Consider the following 22,700-nt stretch of genomic DNA (forward strand, 5'->3'; position numbering starts at 1 on the left):
AAGGACCTGTCCCTCCTTGCAACATGTCCAAAGTATGTTAGACAGAGCCTTAGAATCCTTGCCTCCAAGGAGCAGCCCAGTTTGACCCTTTCCAGGATCTGTTTGTTTTCCTAGCAGCAGTCCATGGTACCCTCAATACTCTTCTCCAGCACCACAGCTCAAAGGCATCAATTCCTCTATCCTCCTTAGTCATTGTCCAACTCTCTCATGCATAACAAGTGTAGGCTATACCTTAGATAAACTATTCTTTCATCAGATACTGTTAATTTGTTTACGCCTGATTGATTTGCTTATAAAATCATGGAGTACATGAATAATATTATAACTGCAACAAAATCATTACCACCAAAACACTCAGAACCACAGCAATTCAGATAAAAAGGATGTTTGTGGGATACAAGTGAACTCATGAAAGGTGCAACGGCCAGGAATCAAACTCCAGTCCCTACATGGAAGGAAAGAATTCTACCACTGAATAACTAATGCTTCCAAAAATCCTTATAACCAACTCAACAATAAAAAGACCATACAATTAACTATTAAAATATTTTTAATAAACATTTTCCATAAAGCAAATGTTGTTGCTGATTGCTGTCAAGTTGAGCACGACTCATAGCAACCTTATGAACAGAAGGCCTGAAGCCGTTCTATAACTATCAACCTTTCTCAAAGTTCATAGAATTTCCAGGGACATGTTTAGGAAATGGTTGCCACACTTGCTTCCAAATGCCTAATAACAATATGGAAAGATGACTAACTATACAAATTTTTAAGAGAATAAAAATGAAAACCATAGTGTAATACTACTTTATACCAATTAGTAAAGTTAGAATTAAAAAAACAAGGCAATAAGAAGTACTAGTGACGATGTGGATAAACTGAAACTGACTTACATTATTGGTGTGAAAGTAAATTTAGGCAGCCATTGTGAAAACATTTGGCAATATCTCAAAAAGTTAAACATAAAATTACTATTGTTGTTAGGTGCTGTTGTATCAATTCTTACATATTAACCCTGCATTTGTGTCAATGTTGATAGAATTTAAAACATGTTTAGGCAAAAACTTGTGCATTAATTTTATAGCAGGATTATTTATAACACCTAAAATTGATAAAACTCAAACATCGATTTGCTAACAAAACAAGAAGTAAAAATATGGTATACTGATAAAAAGTAGCATCATTCAGCCATGTTGCTGTTGTTGTTATGTGCAGTCGAGTCACTTGCAACTTATAGCGACCCTATGTACAACAGCCCTAAACTCCGCTCTGTCCTGTGCCAATCGCACTGTCTCTGACACTCCCATCCCAATTATCCCAGTGACTGAATCAATCCACCTCACAGAGGGCCTTCCCCTCCTGTACTGTCCCTCCACCCTCCCAAGCATGATGTCCTTCTCCAAGGACCAGTCTCTCCTCACAACATATCCAAAGTATGTTAGACAGAGCCTCAGAATCCTTGCCTCCAAGGAGCCACCTGGTTTAACCCTTTCCAGGGTGAATCTGTTTGTTTTCCTAGCAGTCCATGGTATTCTCAATACTCTTCTCCAGCACCACAGCTCATTCAGCCATAAAAAGGAATAAAGTATTATCATATGCTACAAAATAGAGACAGGTAAAGCATTATGACCAGGTTGTTACAAGAAATCTGGAGAACTGTTAACTGGCCAACTGACTGGAACAGAGCTATATTTATCACCATTCTCTAAAATGGTGATCCAACAGAAAGTGAAAATTATCAAACAGTATCATTAATATCACAGTAAACAAAATCTTGTTGAAGGTTATTGAAAAACAACTAGAACAGTGCACTGACAGATTACTACCAGAATATAAACTAGGTTTAGAAGAGGCTGTGGCACTAGGGATGTCATTGCTGATAGGTACTGTCTGAAAGTAGAGAGTAACAGTAGTATTTCTATTTTATTGACTATACAAAGTATTTAAAAGTGTTGATAACAACAAATTATGGCTAGCATTGAGGAGAGTGGGAGTCCCAGAGCACTTAATTGTGCTCATATAAAACCTATAACAAAAACCAGCAAAAAATTCCTATACCTAGACCAAAATGCTGTTGTCTGAACAGAGCAAGGGAATACTGCGTGGTTTAAAATAAAGAGTAAAGTGTGGCAAAGATGTATTCTTTATCCATATTTTTTCAATCTAGAGGCTGAGCAGGTTGTTTGAGCACTTGGAATTTATGCAGAAGAATGTACTATCAGATTGAAGGAAGAAATGCCAACAAAACACCTGTGTTATACAAATGGCAAAACTTGCTCACTGAAACTGAGGACTTGAAGAGTGTGCTGCAGAAGATCAAGAGCTATAATTTTCAATATTGATAGCATAGCAACATCAAAGAAACAAAAATCTTCACCATCAGGCCAACAGGCAACATCATGATGGATAGAAAAATCACTGATGTTGCAACCTATTTTCTCTTTTTCAGATACACTATGAACACTGTTGGCTCTAGCAGTCAATAACTCAAAAGAAAAAGATGAATTGAGAATATCTACTAGCAGGGGAGCTCTGGTGGCCTAGTGGCAAGGAACTGCAACTACAATCCCAGAGGCGCACAGTTCGAACCCACCAGATGCTCTGCCGGGGAAGGAGGGACAATCTCTTCCTGTACCAGTCAGATCTGATTTGATGGTACACGCACACACAAAAATAAAAAAAATTTTTTAAAAAAAGAAAATCTACTATCAAGAACTTCTCCAGAATGGTAAAGAGCAATGATATAGAGATGCACCTGATCCAGGTTATGGTCTTCTCAATTACTTATTATGCATCTGAGAGCTGGACAAAAAATGAGAGAAGAAGTGATGCCTTTGAGTTGTAGCACTGGAGAGGAGTTTTGAACATACCACAGACTACCAAGAAAACAAAAAGGTCTATTCTAGACAGGGTGAACCAGGTTGTTCCTTGAAGGCAAGGATTTTGAAACTTAAAAACTTTGGGCATGTTATCAGGAGGTGTCAGTCTGTGGAGAAGGACATCATGCTTGGGAGAAAGAAAACGAAAGATTAGTGCAAGAAATAAATACTGTGGATGAGATGGACTGATGCAGTGACTGTGGCTGTGGGGTCAAGTGTGTTAGAGGTAGAGAAGTTGGCTCAGGATAGGGCAGGGTCAGAGCCATTATCCATAGAGTCACTAGGAAATATAGTTGACATGAGGCACATAACAATGACAATAACAACAACAATGACAGCATTATCAAATCACAGACCACATAGTTTATGATTTGACTTAAGTGAAATGACCCAAAATAAATAAATAAATATAGGCAGACAGAAGTAACTCCCAAGGAGTGAACAGAGAGAGGAAATAAGACTAACAGCTAATAGGTATGAGATGATCAGTTTGAGGGGATGAAAATGTGAAATTAGATGATGATGATGATTGCAAACATAGCGAAAATTAAAAAAATAAAAACACACCAAAGTATACACTTGAAAATGGTAAATCTGTGTTATGAGAAGTAAATCTTAATTTTCAAAGCAAAATATAGTTAACTATCCTTAAAGCAACTTTTAAAATTCTTTTCCCAAGGGAAATATTTGCCATAATTAAAATTCTTTTTCCTCTATTTTAACTTAAACAAATTACAACTATTTTAGTATTCATTGTCATTAAGTTGGAACTGACACCTAATTGACCCTCCAATGGTTTCTGAGGTTGTAATCTGCATTGGAGGAGAGTGTCCATCTTTCTTCTGAGGAGATGGTGGTGGATTCAAACTCCTACAGAGGTAAAGTCTTCTGGTTGCCTAACTCTCCACAGACTAAGTAATCAGAGTTCCCTTAACATTCTGAAAATATGCCCGAAGAAATGTTTCAAATTATGAGTAAGCAGTAGTCTGTAAACTGTTAGACATCTGAGATTATCATTCTTAAAATGTGAAATCGCAATTAGAACTAAATATTTCTGTTACTTAACAATTAAAGACTTAAGGAAACAATTCCTTTCCTTTATTAACAATTCACTCTAACATCATAAACTGTATACTGTCTCAATCATTTTAGCACATGATATTTCTAAGAGAATCAAGAAGTCACTGGGTCAGAATGTGTAAATACTGCAGTGATCAATTTATCTTGAAGAAGTGAACTTTCTCTATAGTTATCAATCACAAAGGAAGCTTTTTCACAGAAAAAATGGATATTTTATAATTTTAATAAAGTTATGAAGCTTAAAACAAAGATCACAATGCATATATGAATTGAGTATATGTTTTGTTGGAAAAGCATTTCAAATCATTTCAGATAAAAGTAGTTTTTGCTTTCTTTTTTTTTCCTTTTTGTAGTTTTGAATACTTGTGGTGTTAGGACTTTTGAAATAGATTTTAAATACATTGGCTTAGACCCAGCTGCCTCAACTACAGAAGCATGGTTCATCTATTGATCTGCATTTTCAACATAATCAACAGTTTTCAGTCCAACATAACACAGAGTGAAGCAGCAGTAGAGAGAATGCAGTAAAGCATAGCCTGAAGAAGCCCTGGAATCAGAGCCATAGTTAAAACTTTCGCTTGCTGGACAACTGAATGAAGACTTGACTTGAGACTGTTATCAAATAAAATTTGCTGGACAACTGAGGACACTAAGGGTTTATTACCTGTATGTTGCTGGACTAAACTGGAACTTTCACACTGTGATAGCCTTTGACTTCCACCATCCCAGCTTGTTTCCCTAAGAAACCCCACAATTCTTGAAATGAATATCAAGTTCCGTGTTTAGTAGAAGGAGCATGTGGATCATTTCTTGTCAAGGGATTGCTTTTATATACTGGATATAACTGTTGGGGACAGTTCTTTCTGGAATCAATAGAAGTCAGAATTGGCTACCACTACTTTGTCCAAGATGCATTTGCTCTTTTTACAGTACCAAACTTCTCCTAAAATAACTATTATAATTCTAAAATATTTCTTTAACAATGAGATAAAGATCACTTTTTAATAGAGAAATATGTAATATAACTACAAAGACTAAAAAATTATATTTTGTATTAATAACTGATTACAATTTTGCATATTAAACCGAACATACTTGGTGGCCAAGTGGTAAGGAGTTGCGCTGCTCTGCCAAAGGCATTTGGTTCAAATCCATCAACAGCTCCATAGGAGAAAGATAAGCAATCTCCTCCAATGTGATTAAGGAGCCTCTGAAAATCCACTTAAGGGTCAACTATAAGTGAGTTATAGCTCAATGGTAAACAACAATTATATATAAAATGGAATCTAACTACATTAACACAGTAAGATATATATGTATATAAACTTAGAGAAATGACGATAGCTATAGAATGGTTTCAAGCCTTTTGCTAATATACATAAATATACGGAGGACCCATGTATTTAAATATCAGCTGGGCCTGAGGGTCTAGAGTTATTTTGGGAGGAACATTTTTCTAAATTGTGCAGAACTCCTGTGTCAATTTTTCTGCACTGAGGTAACCTGGGTTTGCTGTGATGTTGAACCTTGTGCCCTTAAGGGACAAATGCCATAAAGGCTATCCAAGGTGGACAGTGTTTGGTGGAGCTCCCAGTTTAAAACAGATTTTGAAGAAGTGGCATCCACTTCCTAAACCACATGCCTCTGGAAACTCTGGAAACGATGATAGTTATAGAAATGCTTCAGGCCTTCTGTCCATAAGGTCACTATGAGCTGTGCACATCTAAATGGCATTCAACAAAAACATCTAAAATGGAATTTGGTCACCAGTATTAGGCTGGAACCCAGGTTGGAAAGCAGTCTGGAGCAGCCAGATACTATAGAGGTTTGTTTTCTGTTTCTGGTGAGGATTAGGGTGGAATGATTACTCGCCATTGGGTATGAGTTGATTGTATTTGGCCTCCTATTGAAAAAGACATTTGGGCCCGAAGGCCTGTGACCAGAGGGCCTGGTTTTAAGTGTGTTTTGTCAAGCATTCTCCTAAGTGGTATAGCACTGGTCTGTCCATTTACTGTACAAAGGTAACTCATGATTGCTGTGATGCTGAACACTGGGACACTGATGTATCAAATGTGATAATGGTTATCCATGGTGGACAGTGTTTGATGGAGCTTCCCAATTAAAACAAGCTTGGAAGCAGGAGAGGCATCCACTTCTAAAATAGCTTGCCTCTGGAAACCCTATAAACTTGAAGAAACAATGAAAGTTACACAAGTGTTCAGGTCTTTCGTTCATAGGGTCGCTATGAGTCACCTATGATTTGATGGTAATTAACAACAACAACAATATATATGTATGTGTGTGTGTATATATATTTGTGTGTGTGTGTGTGTGTGTGTGTGTGTGTGTGTTTAGCTTCAGTTCAAACTTCACATGAGTAGCTGATGGTCCCTATCACATCAGCACCTGGCCTTGTTTGTTGTTGTTTTGTCCCCACTCCCCACCAACCATCTACTATTGAGTTTCTCCAATGATTCTCTCCAGAAACGTAACCAAACTGATTTCTGTGAATACCATCAGTTAAAACCAATATGTATAGTTGTCATGTATGTTTTTTATAAAAGACTTCCAGAATAAATAAATAATTGATTGTACATAATTCTATCATTCTATCTTCAGGCTCATGTCTGTCACCAAGTCTATGTTTTCCAACTAATGATTATACTTTCTTGTTCCCAATATTTGGATTACAGTCATCCAATATTGTTAATGTATGTTAGTTTCGACCAACTTGAAACTGCAGAAGTTGGTTGAAATTTTTTCTTTCACCCTGTTTGGTGGTTTATTTCACCCTGGTTTTTGGTGCATATATTTGAATGATAATGGTATCAACATGTTTTTCTTTAATGCATATGGTTATCATCCTGTCACTCACAACATTGTATTTTAAGATGCATCTAGAAATGACCTCTTTAAAACATTACATTATCATAGTTGAGAAACTGAATTTTTATTCTATAGATAAATTTGTGTTTAAAGAGCAAATATCTCCCATATTCTCATTCATTCTGATTCATCAAATCAGACTCTAGATGTGGCCAAAGCCAAAATTCCTATAAATATTGAATGATCCAGGAAGCATGAAAAGAAGATGGAAGGAATACAGAGAAACTGTACCAAAAAGGACTGACTGACATAGAAGAATTTCATGAAACAACATATGATGAAGAGTCAATGGTGATGAAGGAGGAAATTCAAGCTGTTCTGAACAAATTAACAAAAATTAAGGCCTCAGGAATTGACAGCATACCAATGGACATATTAAAAAAACAGAGGCTGCCCTGTACATGCTCACCAGGTTGTGGAAAGAAATCCAAAGGACAACGACCTGGACAACTAACTAAGGGATGCATATTTATTCCAATCTCAAAAAATGGTGAACTAACAGAGTGGAAATCACCGAACAATTATCAGTAATATATGCAAGCGTCTTGACGGCACATAACAACAACATCATATGCAAGCAAAATCCTGATGAAGATTATCTAAAAATGAAGTAATATAAGGTGGGTTTAGAAAAGGTCGTGGCACTAGAGACTTTATCGCCAATATCAGATGGATCTTGTATGAAAACAAATACCAAAGGAATGTCTATCTGTGTGAGTCACTATGCAAAGGCATTTGACTGTGTGGATCACAACAAATTATGGCTAACCTTGAGAACAGGCTCCCAGAACACTTGATGGTGATCATGTAAAACCTCTATCTGGAGTAGGAGGCACTCATCAATCAGTACAGAGCAAAGAAACACTGCATGGTTCAAAATTAAGAAGGGACTGTGTCAGGGATATGTCCTGTCTCCTTTACCTTTTCAACTATATGCAGAGTAGATCATTTAGCAGCTGGACTTTAGGAGGAGGAATGTGGCATCAGGATTGAAGAAAGACTCATCAACAAACTCCCTTGTGGAGATGATACAACTTTATACACACACACACACACACACACACACACACACACACACACACATGCAGCAAGGGTGAACTCTTGTGGCCTAGTGGTACGAAGCTGTGCTGTAATCCCCAAGGCATGTGGCTCAAATTGATCAGCTGCTCTGCAGGATAAAGATCAGCAATACACTTCTGTGTGATTATTTGTATTTGAAAATCAATCTGGAAGGTAGGAGGTTCTGGGCCATCAGCGGCTCAGTGGGAGAATGATGGGTAATCTCCTCCCATCCAATTATTTGCCTCTGAAAACCTGCCAGAGGGTCACCTATGAGTTGGTTCTGACTCTATGGTATACAACAACACAACATATATGAATAGATATATAAGTGATATATATGTATATGTATATGTATATGTATATGTATTTGTATATGTATTTGTATATGTATACGTGTGTATACACGAGCACTTTGATGTAGAGGATATTCTACCTTCTAGCAATTCGATAGCGTAATGGAGATTAGCTCTCTTAGGAAGTCCATAGCTATAAACAAGTATGATTACCTCACCTTTATTTCAAGAAGTAGCAGGTGGATTTAAACTGCCAACCTTTCAATTAGCAGTTCAATGCTTACTCTACTGCCTCACCTGGGCTCTCAATATATGAGGGTGGCTGCATGCATGCATATGTGTGTAGGTGTTGCAAATTAAGCCATCTTATGCTTTGTGTCAATGAAGTAAAAACAGTGACGCTTAGAATATGGTAATACTACCTTTAAAAAGAAACTATAGAAGACATATTTAAAATGTGAATAGATATTTAAATTATACATGATTAGAAAATAATTTTTAAAAGTGTGGATCACATTACTTAGTTATGCTTTTGAAAACTACTACATATATTAGAAATGTGGAACAATGGGAAAAAAACCATGATTGATTTATAATGCAAATTATTGTTTTGAATATAATTCAAAAAGATATCACTATATAGGTGTATTTTGCATGAGTCATGATTAGAATAAAAAGTTTGAAGTCTGTTAAAGACAATGAAAAGGGGAAAAATACTCTATAATTTCACCATATAAATAAAATAAGAGTATTTTATATCTTATTTTGCCAGGAGTTGCCATAACCAAGAAATATCAATATTCTATGTACCATGGCAGTATTTGAAACAAAATTCCAATGGTTAAATCTATGACACAGATTTCCACTTTATAATCAAAATGTTTCAAAAAGGAAGATATATGTTGTTGCTGTTAGCTGTCATTGAGTAAACTATAACGCATAGCAATTTTATGAATTATCAGAACCTTGCCCTATTCTGCTCCATCCTGTAGATGATCTCTTCCATGCTCAAACCCACTGTAACAGTCACTGTGCAATACATCTCGCTGAGGTTCTTTCTCTGCCTTACTTACTCTTTCATTTCCCAGTATGATGTTTTTCCAAAAACTGTTCCCTCTTGATAGCATGCACTATGTATGCAAAACAAAATTTCACCGTCCTTGCCTCTAAGAAGCTCTTTGGATGCACTTACTCCAATACAGATTTGTTTGTTCTTTTGGCAATCCATGGCACATTCATTACCATTTGCCAGTGCTACAGTTATTGAAACGGATACATAAATATAAACTGAAAATTTTTAAAATATGTAGCTAGTAATTCCTACTACAAAAATGTTTTGCTAGGAAGAATTTGTTGTTTGTTTTGTTTTCTACTAAGGTGCTAAAGAGCCTGGTGGTTCAATGAATTAAGAACTGGCCTGCTATAGTAATGTTAGTGGTTCAAATCCATCAGGTGTTCCATGGGAGAAAGATGAAGCAGTTTGCTCCAACAGAGATTTACTGCCTCAGAGATCATATGGGGGCTGCTCTCTTCTGCCTTGTATGATCACTTTGAGTTACTATCAATATTCAAAGGCAGCAAATGTGTTTTGCATATTTTTTTGTTGTTAAGAGGAATAAGGACCCAAAATACTATGCTTTCTGTAATTATTTGTATGTAGTCTAAGAAGTATACAATACAGTATACACTTCTGTCTTTATTATACAGTAGTACACTTATACCCTTAATCAATGTTAATGAGGTTATACTGTATACATTTTACACAGATCATAAACTTACAAAACCATGCACCTAGTAAAACCATGCACTTGTTTATTCATGAGGATAAACATATATATAACAATCATGATACCAGAAAAAATATAAACATTTTCAATAAAGCATAAAATTGATCCTACTTACTGATGAAGGGCCCAATGTAGATTTTGGTGACCTAATTATTCCAGCAATTGAATGACGGAAAGACTCAAATTTAGATAGCTTCTCCTTTCTTTCCTATAGGAATGAAAAAAATAAGCCTTCAGCAAAAGTAGGCTATCCATAATAAACAAATATTATGGCTACAAAAGTATCTGTCCAGATTACCCATTTCATCCAACAACCTAAAATGCAAGCTTCTTGATGTTAAGGAAGACAAATAACCAAACATATGCAAACTCTACAGCACTTTAGTTTTTTGAGCCTAAAATAAATGTTTTAACTTGAGGAAAAGTAAAAGTAGCACAAAAAATTGTGAGATAAAGAAAAGCAAGGAAGGAAAGTGTTAGAACACTTAGGGAATAAAAGATGAGACACAAGCTAGAAGGAAGCAATCTAATGGACAAGATTTCATGTAGTATTAAACTTATAAAGGGATTTTCAAGAAAGAAAAAATAATCAATAAAATTGTAAAAAAACAATATGGAAAACTTTTTAAAAAAAATTTTATTATTAATTTTTGCGCATGTACCGTCAAATAAGATCTGACTGGTACAGGAGGAAATTGTCCCTCCTTCTCAGGCAGAGCATCTGGTGGATTTGAACTGTGTAACTCTGGGATTGTAGTACAGCTTCTTGCCACTAGGCCACCAGAGCTCCCCTGGAAAACGTTTTTTAAAATTAATTCAACTTAAGTATCTAGAAATTTCTCAAAGATTTAGATCAGATCGAGAATCTGGTAGTAAAAATAAGGAGGTTGTGGAAGGTCTAATATTAAGAAAAGCTGATCCAAGTTCATGCTTGCTTTAAGATTTGTATTTCAAAATATTACACATTTAATAATAAATTTTAAAAAATTACACATCACAATTGACTAAATTTTTTCTTAAAATTTCTAATTTAAATCTATGTTAAAAATACAAATATTTTGGGAGAAAGTGATGAACAGTACATTGAAAAAGAACAAAGTTGAAAACAAGGAAGTAAATAATAGAACAAAGGGAAAGTAAATGTGAAAATATAAAATAGCTAATATTCCAATAATTATTTTTTAATGGTTAATTAGCAACAGACACAAAGAACAAAAGCCTCGACTATCAAGTATATTATTTCTATATGTCTTCCATAGTAGTGAACCTCAATTATACTACTTAGTGGAAAACAACAAAAGAAAGAAAGAAATAACATCTTTTGTTGCCAGTACCTAAAATATGTACTGGAAATGTTAAAATAAATATAAATATTCTTGGCAGTATGTTGCAAGATAAAAGTACTACAGTGTCTGAAGTTTAGCTTTTCCTTTTTTGCTACTTACTACTCCTGTTTTATTTCCTTTGTATTATAGCAGTTGTCAGTGACAATGTGTCTGATTATTTTTCAAATGGGTCTATTAATAAATTGTAAATCATTTTATAATGACCTAATAGATTTCACCTTCTTTCTATCACCAGCATCATCACACTTAAATTGCTATCTTGTTTGTCTATGTAAATCACTATGTTTACTTCTAGTTGATCATCTATAAAAAGTGAAAAGAACACAACTCATACTCAGAGAGTACTTGTAAGTAAATTATTACAATTGGAAAAACTTAACACTTTAAAGATATATACATATTTAATAAAATTTAATTTAAGAAAATAAAATATCACTGTAGTACAAAGGGTTACCACCTTAGTAATGCATGTATTCTAGAGCCTTAACTCTACCTACATGTATCTCTACTATTATTTATCAGTAGATAGTAGTCCTTCTTTAATGTATGTTCTTTCTGACCTCCTGTTTAAACACACACATACACACACACACACACGGAAAGCACACTATTCTGGAACTTAAAAGTTAAAGCATATATACCATATGTAGAGAATGGAATACAGGCAAATAAAGAATACAAAGCAGTTGTTCTGTAACAACATTTATTACAGCGAGGTAAACCACATGTCCTGTAGAATACTGTACTAGCTACAGGATTTCATATTCCAATCCATTTTAATCCTTTTCTTATTCCTATGTGAAATTTCTTTCCCCAGTCTGTGTGATTGTGGAAATATTAGCGGTGTTGGGTGAGTAGTATTGTTGGTTGAAGTTGATCTTTCCACAGCTATAAGTACAAGAAGATAGAAATGTAATCTCACTACATGACAATGAAAGCTTCACATGAAAATAGCCGATATCTGTAGTATGAATTAAGATTGTCTCTGACTCAATGACCTTAAAAAACTACAGGGATCTGGTTCCAAAGTTGGAGTATTATGAGGACAGAACTTAAAAGTGCAAGAGTGATTATTTAGCAGAATACTCAGAAAATATTTCATTTATAGATTATAAAATATTTTTTACAGAGATGATAAACATAATTCCTTAGTTAAATAATAGTCAACAAAGCCTAGAAAAGAAAATGAAAACAGTTTTCCCAAAACCCACTTGAAATACTAAGAGAAAAAACTTTTTAAACAACAGGCCCCTGGAAACTCTATGAACTTTGATAAATAATAGTTATAGAGTTGTTATGAGTTGTGTTTGACTTGACAGCAATCAACAAAAACACTAAATAACTCATCTCACATGGCCATAGATTCGGAGTCCACTCACAGCTGATTTTTTGTCAGGTTTTTGAGGCTATAAATCAAATGGGAATCTGTCCTGCCTTTAAGTCAGTAGTGCAATTTCCATAGGACTATGCCACTAGTGCTCCCTTAATACTGCATTAGCTAGTGGACAGGTTCAGTTGTGAGGGTAACAAGAATTCCAAAAGTTTTCTCTAATATTACAATTACCAAACATAATATAGTGCATATTTACAGAATAAAATTAGTGAAGTCACTTTTTTCTTGAAGATACTATTTATATTGATGTTGCTGTTATTGTGTTGTCGAGTCACTTGTGACTCATAGCCACCCTATGTCAAGAGCCCTAAACCCTACTGTATCCTGCGCCAACCTCACTGTCTCCAACACATCTACTCCCATTACCCCAATCACTGAATCGATTCATCTCATTAAGGTCTTCCTCTCTTGCGCTGACCCTCTACCCTCCCCAAAATGATGTCCCTCTCAAAGGACTGGCCTGTCCCTGCAACATGCCCAAGTATGTCAGACAAAGCTTCAGAATACTAGCCTCCAAGGAGTAACCCAGTTTCACCCTCTCTAGGATGAAACTGTTCCCCTAGCAGTCCAGCACCACAGCTCAAGGGCATCAATATTCTTCCTATCATCCCTAGTCACTATCCAGTTCTCTGATGATAGTTCCTCAGCACTCTGGAGAGGTCCCTGGCAGCTGAATTTCCCAATGCAATTCGTCTCTTGAATTCCTGGCTGCTGGTACGTCAACAGTGTTGATAGTGGAACCAAGCAAACTAAAACTGTTAACAATCTCAATCTCTTCACCATCCATAATGATGCTGCCAATGACCCAGTGGTGAGAATCTTTGTTTTCTTGATGTTGAGCTTCAATCCATATTGAAGGCTGCAGTCCTTGATCTTTTGCTGCAAGCGCTTCAGGTCCTCCTCAGTTTCAGCAAGCAGGGTGGTGTCATCTGCATAACACAGGTTGTTGATGAATCTTCCTACCATCCTGACACCACATTCCTCCTCACACAGACTAGCATCCCGATGATCTGTTCTACATATAGATTGAAAAGGGATGGAGACAAAACACATCCCTGGTGGACACCCTTCCTGATTTTGAACCATGCAGTATCTCCTTGCTCTGTTCTGATGACTGCCCCCTGGTCCAAGCATAGGTTTCACATAAGGACAGTCAAATGTTCTGGGATTCCTATTCTTATCAGAGTCTAACACAGTTTGTTGTGATCCACACAGTCAAAAACTTTTACATAGTCAATATAACACAGATAGACATTCCTCTGGTACTCTCTGCTTTCTGCCAAGATCCATCTAACATTAGCTATAATATCCCTAGTACCACAGCCTCTTCTTCTAAACCCAGCCTGCACACCTGGCACTTTTCTGTTGACATGTTGCTCCAGTTGTTTTTGGATAATTTTCAGCAGAATGTTGCTTGCAAGTGATATTAATGATATTGTTTGATAATTTCCGCACTCTTTGGCTCACCCTTCTTAGGAATGCGAACAAACATTGATCTCTTCCAGTCAGTTGGCCAGCTGACTGTCTTCCAGATATCTCAACTCAACTTAGTGAGCACCTCAAGGCCAGTGTCTGTGTTTTGAAATATGTCATTTGGTACACTGTCAACTCCTTGAGCTTTGTTTTATACTAGAAAGTAGAACTTAAGTCTAATACAGGTATAAATAACCATGCAATAGGGTTTATAAAGACGTTAACCAGTTTTCATTTCCTTGTATCTTTATTTCCAAAAGTAATACATAAAACTCATAGGTCAAGGTTCTGGTTGATGTACCGTTACATATCAGATTTAAATTATAGTCTACCTAATAACACATTAGGCTATACTGAATTCTCTGACAGGATAATTTTGGTTCAATTAATTAAATGGCTACCTAAATAAATTTAAAATTTTCTTTAACTTCCATGGATATAGTGCCAAATTTGTCTGAAGGTCTGCCATGGCTGGTGAAAATCCAGTTCAAATAATGACAAGCCAAAGAATCTACTAAAGATAATGAAAAACTAAGTGTTATTTCTATGAAAAAGATATGCTTTCACAGAGAAGGCATTCAGTGGATAGCAAAGAGAAAAGAGGTATTAGGAAATAATGCTTGCTGTATTGTGAGATGCACAGAGAAATGATATCAGTAGACTATAAATCCATATTAAAAAAAGTTCTATGTATGTATAAGTTTTATATCCCATTTAAACAAGAATTTGAAATTATTTTTAAAACAAAGTTTTGGATGGAGGGGAACAGGGACATCCTCTCTATATATACAAGTATTAAAGTGAAAGATCTTTCCTAAACTAATTTAAAAGGTCAACTGCTAATGAATTTTAAAAATAAAAGCAAAACTTTATAAGCAACAATATCAAAGTTACTTCTAGTTAAGGTGAAATTATTTTAATCAGTGCTTAAAATTTCTCCTTACCAGTGCCTGCAAATTAAAGAAAGACAGGCACTAAGCTCACCTCCATGACCTCTTAGCCCAGGAAAGTGCACAGAGAGAGAGGCAAAAAATATGGTTTTGCTATGATCATCAGGTGTTCCAAAAGCAGACAGCATATATAGATGCTTTAAAAAGAAATAAATAAAAAGAATGTATGCAAACTCAGTGCAAATGAGTCAGTTAAAACTGACAGCAATCCTCACTGGGTTTCCAACACTATAAATCTTTATGGGAGGGGGCTCCACCTTCAACAAATCAGATGGTAAATCTGCACTATCAATCTTTAGATTAGTAATAAAATATATGTTCTTAAAGAGGAATGTGGCATCAGGATTAGAAGAAGACTCATCAACAATCTGTGTTATGCAGATGGGACAATCTTGTTTGCTGAAACAGAGAAGAACCTGATGTGCTTGTTGCAGAAGGTCAAGGATTACAGCCTTAAATATGGATTGAAGCTCAACATCAAAAAAACAAAGACTGTCACCACTGGGCTGATTGGCAGCATCATAATAGACGGTAGTGGGACTGAAATTGTCAACATCTTTAGTTTGATTGGCTCCACAATCAACATTCTTGGCAGCAGCAGCCAGGGAATGAAAAGATGAATTGCAGTGGGAAAGTCTACAGTCAGGGACATTTTAAGAGTACTGAAGAGCAACAATGTCAATCTAGAGACTAAGACACCTAAACCAAGCCATGTTGTTGTTGTTGTTGTTGTTGTTATGTGCCGTCGAGTTGCCTACGGCTCATAGCGACCCTATGTACAACAGCCCTAAACTCCGCTCTGTCCCGTGCCAATCGCACCATCTCTGACACTCCCATTCCAATTATCCCAGTCACTGAATCAATCCACCTCATAGAGGGCCTTCCTCTCCTGCGTTGTCCCTCCACCCTCCCAAGAATGATGTCCCTCTCCAAGAACTAGTCTCTCCTCACAACATGTCCAAAGTATGTTAGACGGAGCCTCAGAATCCTTGCCTCCAAGGAGCCACCTGGTTTAACCCTCTCCAGGACAAATCTATTTGTTTTCCTAGCAGTCCATGGTATACTCAACACTCTTCTCCAGCACCACAGCTCAAAGGCATCAATTCTCCTTCTATCCTCCTTGGTCATTGTCCAACTCTCTGATGCATAACAAGTGATTGGGAAGACCAAAGCCTGTATCAGACGCACCTTAGTCTCCAGAGAGACACCATTGCTCTTCAGTACTTTGGAGAGGTCCCTAACAGCAGACTTTCCCATGGCAATGCGCCTTTTGATTTCCTGGCTGCTGGTGCCAAGACTGTTGACTATGGAGCCAAGCAAACTAAAGCTGTGTACAATCTCAATCTCTTCACCATCCATCCTGATGCTGCCAATTGGTCCAGTGGTGAGAATCTTTGTCTTCTTGACATTGAGCCTCAATCCATATTGTAAGCTGCAGTCCTTGACACTCTGCAGCAGGCGCTTCAGGTCCTCTTCAGTTTCAGCAAGCAGGGTTGTGTCATCCGCGTAACGCAGGTTGTTGATAAATCATCCACCAATCTTGACCCCACATTTCTCCTCATAGAGCCCAGCCTCCCGGATAATCTGTTCTGCATATAGGTTGAAAAAGTATGGAGATAGGATGCATCCCTGGCATACGCCCTTCCCAATTTTGAACCATGCAGTGTTCTCTTGCTCTGTTCTGACGACTGCCTCCTGGTCCAAGTATAAGTTTCGCATTAGAACGGTCAAGTGTTCTGGGATTCCCATTCTTCTCAGAGTCAGCCATAGTTTTTTATGATCTACACAGTCAAATGCCTTTGCATAGTCAATGAAACACAGATAGACATTCCTCTGGTATTCCCTGTTTTCAGCCAAGATCCATCTAACATCAGCTACAATATCTCTAGTACCACGACCCCTTCTAAACCCAGCCTGGACTTCTGGTATTTCTCTGCTGATGTGCTGTTTCAGTCGTTTTTGGATAATCTTCAGTAAAATCTTGCTTGCATGTGAAATTAATGACACTGTTCTGTAGTTTCCACATTCGGTTGGGTCACTTTTCTTTGGGATAGGAACAAATATCGATCTCTTCCAGTCAGTTGGCCAAGTGGTCGTTCTCCAGATTTCTTGGCACAACTTGGTGAGCACATCCATGGCAGCATCTGTTAACTGAAATATGTCAATTGGTATACCATCTATTCCTGGAGCCTTATTTTTTGCCTTTTCCTTCAAAGCAGCATGAACTTCTTTCATCATCATAGGCTCTTGCTCATATGCTGTTTCATGAAATTCTTCTGTCTTCCAATTCCTTTCAATACAGTGACTCAGTATACACCTTCCATCTTCTTTTAATACTTCCTGGATCATTTAACATTCTGCCGAAAGCATCCTTGATTATAGCAACTCGAGGTGTGAGTCTTCATATGAAGCCATAGTCTTCATAATTAGGTGCTATGCAACAGAGAGCTGGACAATGACTAGGGATGAAAGCAGAATAGATGCCTTTGAGTTGTGGTTATGGAGAAGAGTATTGAACATACTCTAGGAGAACATGACTGCTAGGAGAACAAACAGGTTTGTCCTGGAGAAGGTAAAACCAGGGTGATTATCGGAGGCAAGGATTCAAAAGTTTTATTTGACATACTTTGGTCATGTTGCAAGGATGGACCACTCCTTGGAGATGGACATCATATTTAGGAGTGTGGAGGGACAGTGCAGGAGAGGAAGACCTCAATGAGACCGATCAATTCAGTGATTGGGCTAATGGGAGTGGGTGTGGCAGAGACAGTGAGGTTGGCATGGGATAGAGCAGGGTTTAGGGTTTTTGTACATAGGGTTGCTATGAGTTGCAAGCGACTTGAAGGCATATAACAACAACAATACCAAACCTCTTTCTAGATGCTTTTAGTAAGTTACAAACAACTTTAACTAAAATGTCTACAGCAGTTTTCACAACAATGTCCCTAAAGGACATTTCTTTTTTTTTTTTTAAGGACATTTTTAAAGGTAGAAAGCATAAGGTATGTAATATACAGAAGGCCAAAGAATATGAATCTCATTAAGTAATTAACTACTTTGGCTCTTATTTTCCATATCAGTTAGCAAGAATGTCAGAATTATAATTGGGTAAGTCAGGCAAAATGAGGCAACTGTAGGTAGAAAGAATGTTGGAGCTGATACCAATAGGAAAAGAAAGGCAGAAATTCATGTGTAAAGCAAAGGTTGAACAAAGTAGCTAAAACCAAATGAAACTCATATTCCTCAGGTAATGGAAAAAGAGTAATTAAACACTAGGAGGGGGTGGCATTATATTATAAGGAGAACTTTATCTCCTCATAGTCCTGACATCTCCAAAGAACCAGAGTGGCAATCACTTGCCAAAATTTAAACTTCTCAAGAAATCATCTCACTGGCCCAGACTCAAGCCCTCAAGCACACCCAAATGAGAAGGCAAGCTAGATATTGTAACCCGAGGTGGACTGATTCAGTGACTGGGCTAACAGGGGTAGGTGTGTCAGAGACAGTGAGATTGGCACAGGATAAGCAGGGTTTATGGTTACTGTACATAGGGACGCAATGAGTCACAGGAGACTTGACGGCACATAACAACAACCACAACCCCATTTCTTTTCATTGCAAAGTGACCCATTCCTCCCTCTGAAACATCTTTTCTAATAAAGCTGCATTTAATCGCTTCTCGGCCTTTTGGCTAAGATCAAGTATAAAGCTGCATTTACTTTCACATTCTCTCCTGTCTCCTCACCTTTCCTCCGAGCAAGCTACTCCACTGAGTCCACATGCTCTATTAACGGCTCAATCCCATGCCAGGACTATTTTTTTTTATTTATTTTTTTTTACTTGAACGTCTGCAAACTGGAATGGCTCAAAAAGGAGATCAAGATATACTTACAATTACTGGTGATTGAGATACAAAGAAAAGAAAGGAGGGGGATCAGTGGCTGGAAAGTATAGGATTAATGATCGAAACAATACTGGAGGTTGAATGGCATAATTTTACAAGATCGATAACCTATTCATCAGAAATATTCTTTTTTCAACAGCATGACCAATATACATGTGGATCTTGCCAAATAGAGACAGACAATGGCTCTTTTAAGGGCCTCCACATCAGCTGTACACAAAAAATAGCTCTTTTAAGGGACACAAAAATTGCTGTACGCTGTACTCCTTCTGTAGCTCAAATATCATTCTTTCTGTTCTCTCCCACCTGGCTTAACCCTTTGGCTTGATAAGGAAGACTGAAGTCAGGGTGGCTACTGCACAGTAACAAGAGGACATGGGTTTAGAAAATGTCTTCATCGCAAAAATTCTCTCAGTATTCTCCAATTCCCTAATAATCTCTATGGCATCAATGAAAGTTCATAGATTTCATAATTTCAGGATAACAATCAGAATGCTTTCTTTAGAGGGCTTCCTTGCATTCAAGTTGAGGTATCATTCCAAATGGAAGAGTAAACTATAGTAAAAGGTGCCACTACAATACTTTTTTGTTAAATAACAAATATTTTTTCTCATAAACTTCTATAAATAAGCCCAATTTAATAAGAATCTTAGGAGCAATGAGAATTATATGTTGCCCTGAAGGAATACTCAGATTATATTCAAATCATGAAGCAATAAAAATCAAGAAGAAAATAACAATATGAATGTTTACACTCCAGGCTGAGTGCCAGATATCTTTTAGACTTGATATGCAAAGCAGCTCTGTATTCAAAAGGATTTTGTGAAAAATAACTGCAGAGGAAATATAACCCTAGAGAAAATAGTCTCCTGAAAAAAATTCTGCACTGTTGATGACTATATAATGTAAATGAAATACTGTATATATCAGTATGTCCTTCATGATAAGAACACATTTACAAATAAACAAGTAACTTAATCTTTTGCAGATGTTGATTTGCTGGAGAGAATGAAAGATATACAGTGCATATCTCCATCAGTGCATAGAATTAAAATATCAAAACCGTTTTTAAATGATTTATTTCAGCAATTTGATTCTGACTGAAAGCAAATCATTTTAGAAGCATTCTCTGCACAGTAACCTATTTTGTCATGCTACCTTTTTTCTTTCATGCTTATATATTAAGAATATTTATTATAAGAAAGACATCCCCTTTGCCAACGCAAGCATTTTCATATTTGTAAATCAAGAAATTAGAAACCAAATGTGAAAAGGTAGTATTTTAATCATTATCATTATTAATGTAGCATTTTTAAAATAATAATGCAAAATAAATCTGTAGTATAAAAATTGTTTGGTAAATCTTGGCTGAAAACTGTCATAATGTTTTTGCTTGTTTGTTTATTTTCCTAACTCTCTTCAATAAGATAATATCTTTGGCCCACTCAAGAAACTGTAATCAGCTCTATTCCCATCTATTACCATTCATGTTCTACATATATGCATGTTGTGTTTCTCCAATGTGTGAGCAAAACTGATAAAGAGAATTCTTTTTCTAAGTTATCCAGTAGTAAACCAACTAGTTCCCTGGAGTCCTATGAACTCATTTATTTAAGCAATGGCTGACTTTGCTCAGTGAAGCAATGCATACATGACAGGATTATTTTATAGTTATAATTAACTAAGTTATCAACTTATTCAGCTGAGATTTTTTTGAAACAATTAAGGAATATAATAACGTATTCAACTCACTGCCCTTGAACCTATTCATAGATAATCCTTCAGCTGTTTTTCCAAGACTGAGTTGTACAAGAGGAAGTAGACTATGTTTCTCCTAGAAAGTAGGCTGGTAGATTCATACTGTCAGAGAAGCACAGTATTGGGTCAGTAGTGCAATTCTCTATGTACGATGCCACAAGAGTTCTCCACATAAATAGGAAGTAAATTTAATTTTTACATTACATAACAAGATCAATGAAATACATTATATATTGTATACTATAATTATAACACATATTATATAAATATAATACTTACATTCTATATATAAAGTTATTTTTGTTCTTGATTGCCCTCAAGTCACGACCCTATGAAAAAAAAGGCCTGAAGCCACCTATAACTATCGACATTTATCAAAGTTCATAGTTTCCAAAGGAACGTTGTTTAGAAAATGGATGCCACTCCTGCTTCCAAACCTGTCATAGTATGGTATTCTTGTTATGTGCCATTGAGTCACCTGTGATGGACAGTGACCCTATGTACAGCAGCTCTGAAATCTTCCCTGTCCTGAGCCAGTCACACTAACTATGTCACATCAATCCCTGTTGCCCGAGTCACTGTATCAATCCATCTCATCCAGGGTCTTCCTCTCCTGCCCTGTCCCTCCACACTTCTGAGCCTGATGTCCATCTCCAAGGACTGTTCTCTCCTGGCCACATGCCCAAAGTAAGTGAGGCAGAGCTTCAAAATCCTAGCCTCAAAGGCAACACTTGGTTTCACCCTCTCCAAGACAGACCTATTTGTTTCCTTGGTAGTCCATGGTATGTTCAAGGCTTTCTCCAGCACCACAACTCAAAGGCATCTATTCTTCTTCTGTCATCCTTACTCATTGTCCAACTCTCTGAAACATAACAAACAAGTAATTGAGAAGACCAAAGCCTAGATTATGCACACCTTTGTATCTAGACTGACATTGTTGTCTTCAGCACTCTGGAGAGGTCCATGACAGCAGATTTTCCCAATACAATTTGTCTTTTGATTTCCTAACTTTTGGTGTTAAGAGTGTTGACTGTGGATCTGAGCAAGGTGTAATTGCAAACAACCTCAATCTCTTCTCCAGCTATCATGGTGCTGCCAATTGGCCTAGTGGTGAGAATCTTGTCTTCTTGATTGAGCTTCAATCCATATTGAAGACTACAGTCCTTGACCTTGACCTTTTGCAGCAAGTGCTTTCAGGTCTTCTTCAGTTTCAGCAAGCAAGGTTGTGTCATATGCATATCAGAAACTGTTGATGAGTCTTCCTCCAATATTGATACCACACCCCTGCTTCTAAAGCCCTGCCTCCCAAATGATCTGTTCTGCATGTTGTTGTTGTTGTTGTTATGTGCCATTGAGTCGCCTACGACTCATAGTGACCCTATGTACTGAAAAAGGTATGGGGACAGGATGCATCCCTGACACATTCATTTCCTGATTTTGAATGATGCAGTGTTTCCTTGCTCTGTTCTGAGGACTGCTTCTTGCTCCAAATACATAGGTTCCGTATAAGCAGAAAGGGGGAGACAGAAATTGGCACGGGCAGAATCAGGGGCCAAACAGTAGAGAAGCGACTCGCGGAAAAAGCCTTACCACACCCACAGGTACATGTTGTATGGAGGGACAGGTCCTTGGAGAGGGACATCATGCTTGGGAGGGTGGAGGGATGGTGCAAGAGGGGAAGACTCTCAATAAGGTGGACTGATTCAGTGACTGGGGTAATTGGGATGGGTGTGTTAGAGGCAGAGAGATTGGCACAGGATAGAGCAGGGTTTAGGGCTGTTGTACATAGGGTTGCTAAGAGTTGCAAACAACTCAACGGGACATAACAACAACAACAACATAAGCATGATCAAGTGTTCTGAGATTCACATTTTCCTCAAGGTTAGCCA

The 22,700-nt window shown here is 37.0% G+C and overlaps 1 protein-coding gene across 1 annotated transcript in view; it reads right to left on the reverse strand.

Moving 5' to 3' along the window:
- LOC102866788 (tyrosine-protein kinase Fer-like) overlaps nucleotides 1–22,700 on the reverse strand; it is a 575,672-nt gene that overhangs the window by 328,746 nt on the left and 224,226 nt on the right. Inside the window, exon 9 of the mRNA XM_006895050.1 lies at nucleotides 10,103–10,195. Within this exon, the coding sequence (XP_006895112.1) occupies nucleotides 10,103–10,195 (93 nt within the window). The remainder of the gene's footprint in view (nucleotides 1–10,102; nucleotides 10,196–22,700) is intronic.

This window comes from Elephantulus edwardii, unplaced genomic scaffold (assembly GCF_000299155.1).
Source record: "Elephantulus edwardii isolate Elephantulus edwardi_28Jun2011 unplaced genomic scaffold, EleEdw1.0 scaffold00156, whole genome shotgun sequence".
Lineage (NCBI taxonomy): Eukaryota > Metazoa > Chordata > Mammalia > Macroscelidea > Macroscelididae > Elephantulus > Elephantulus edwardii.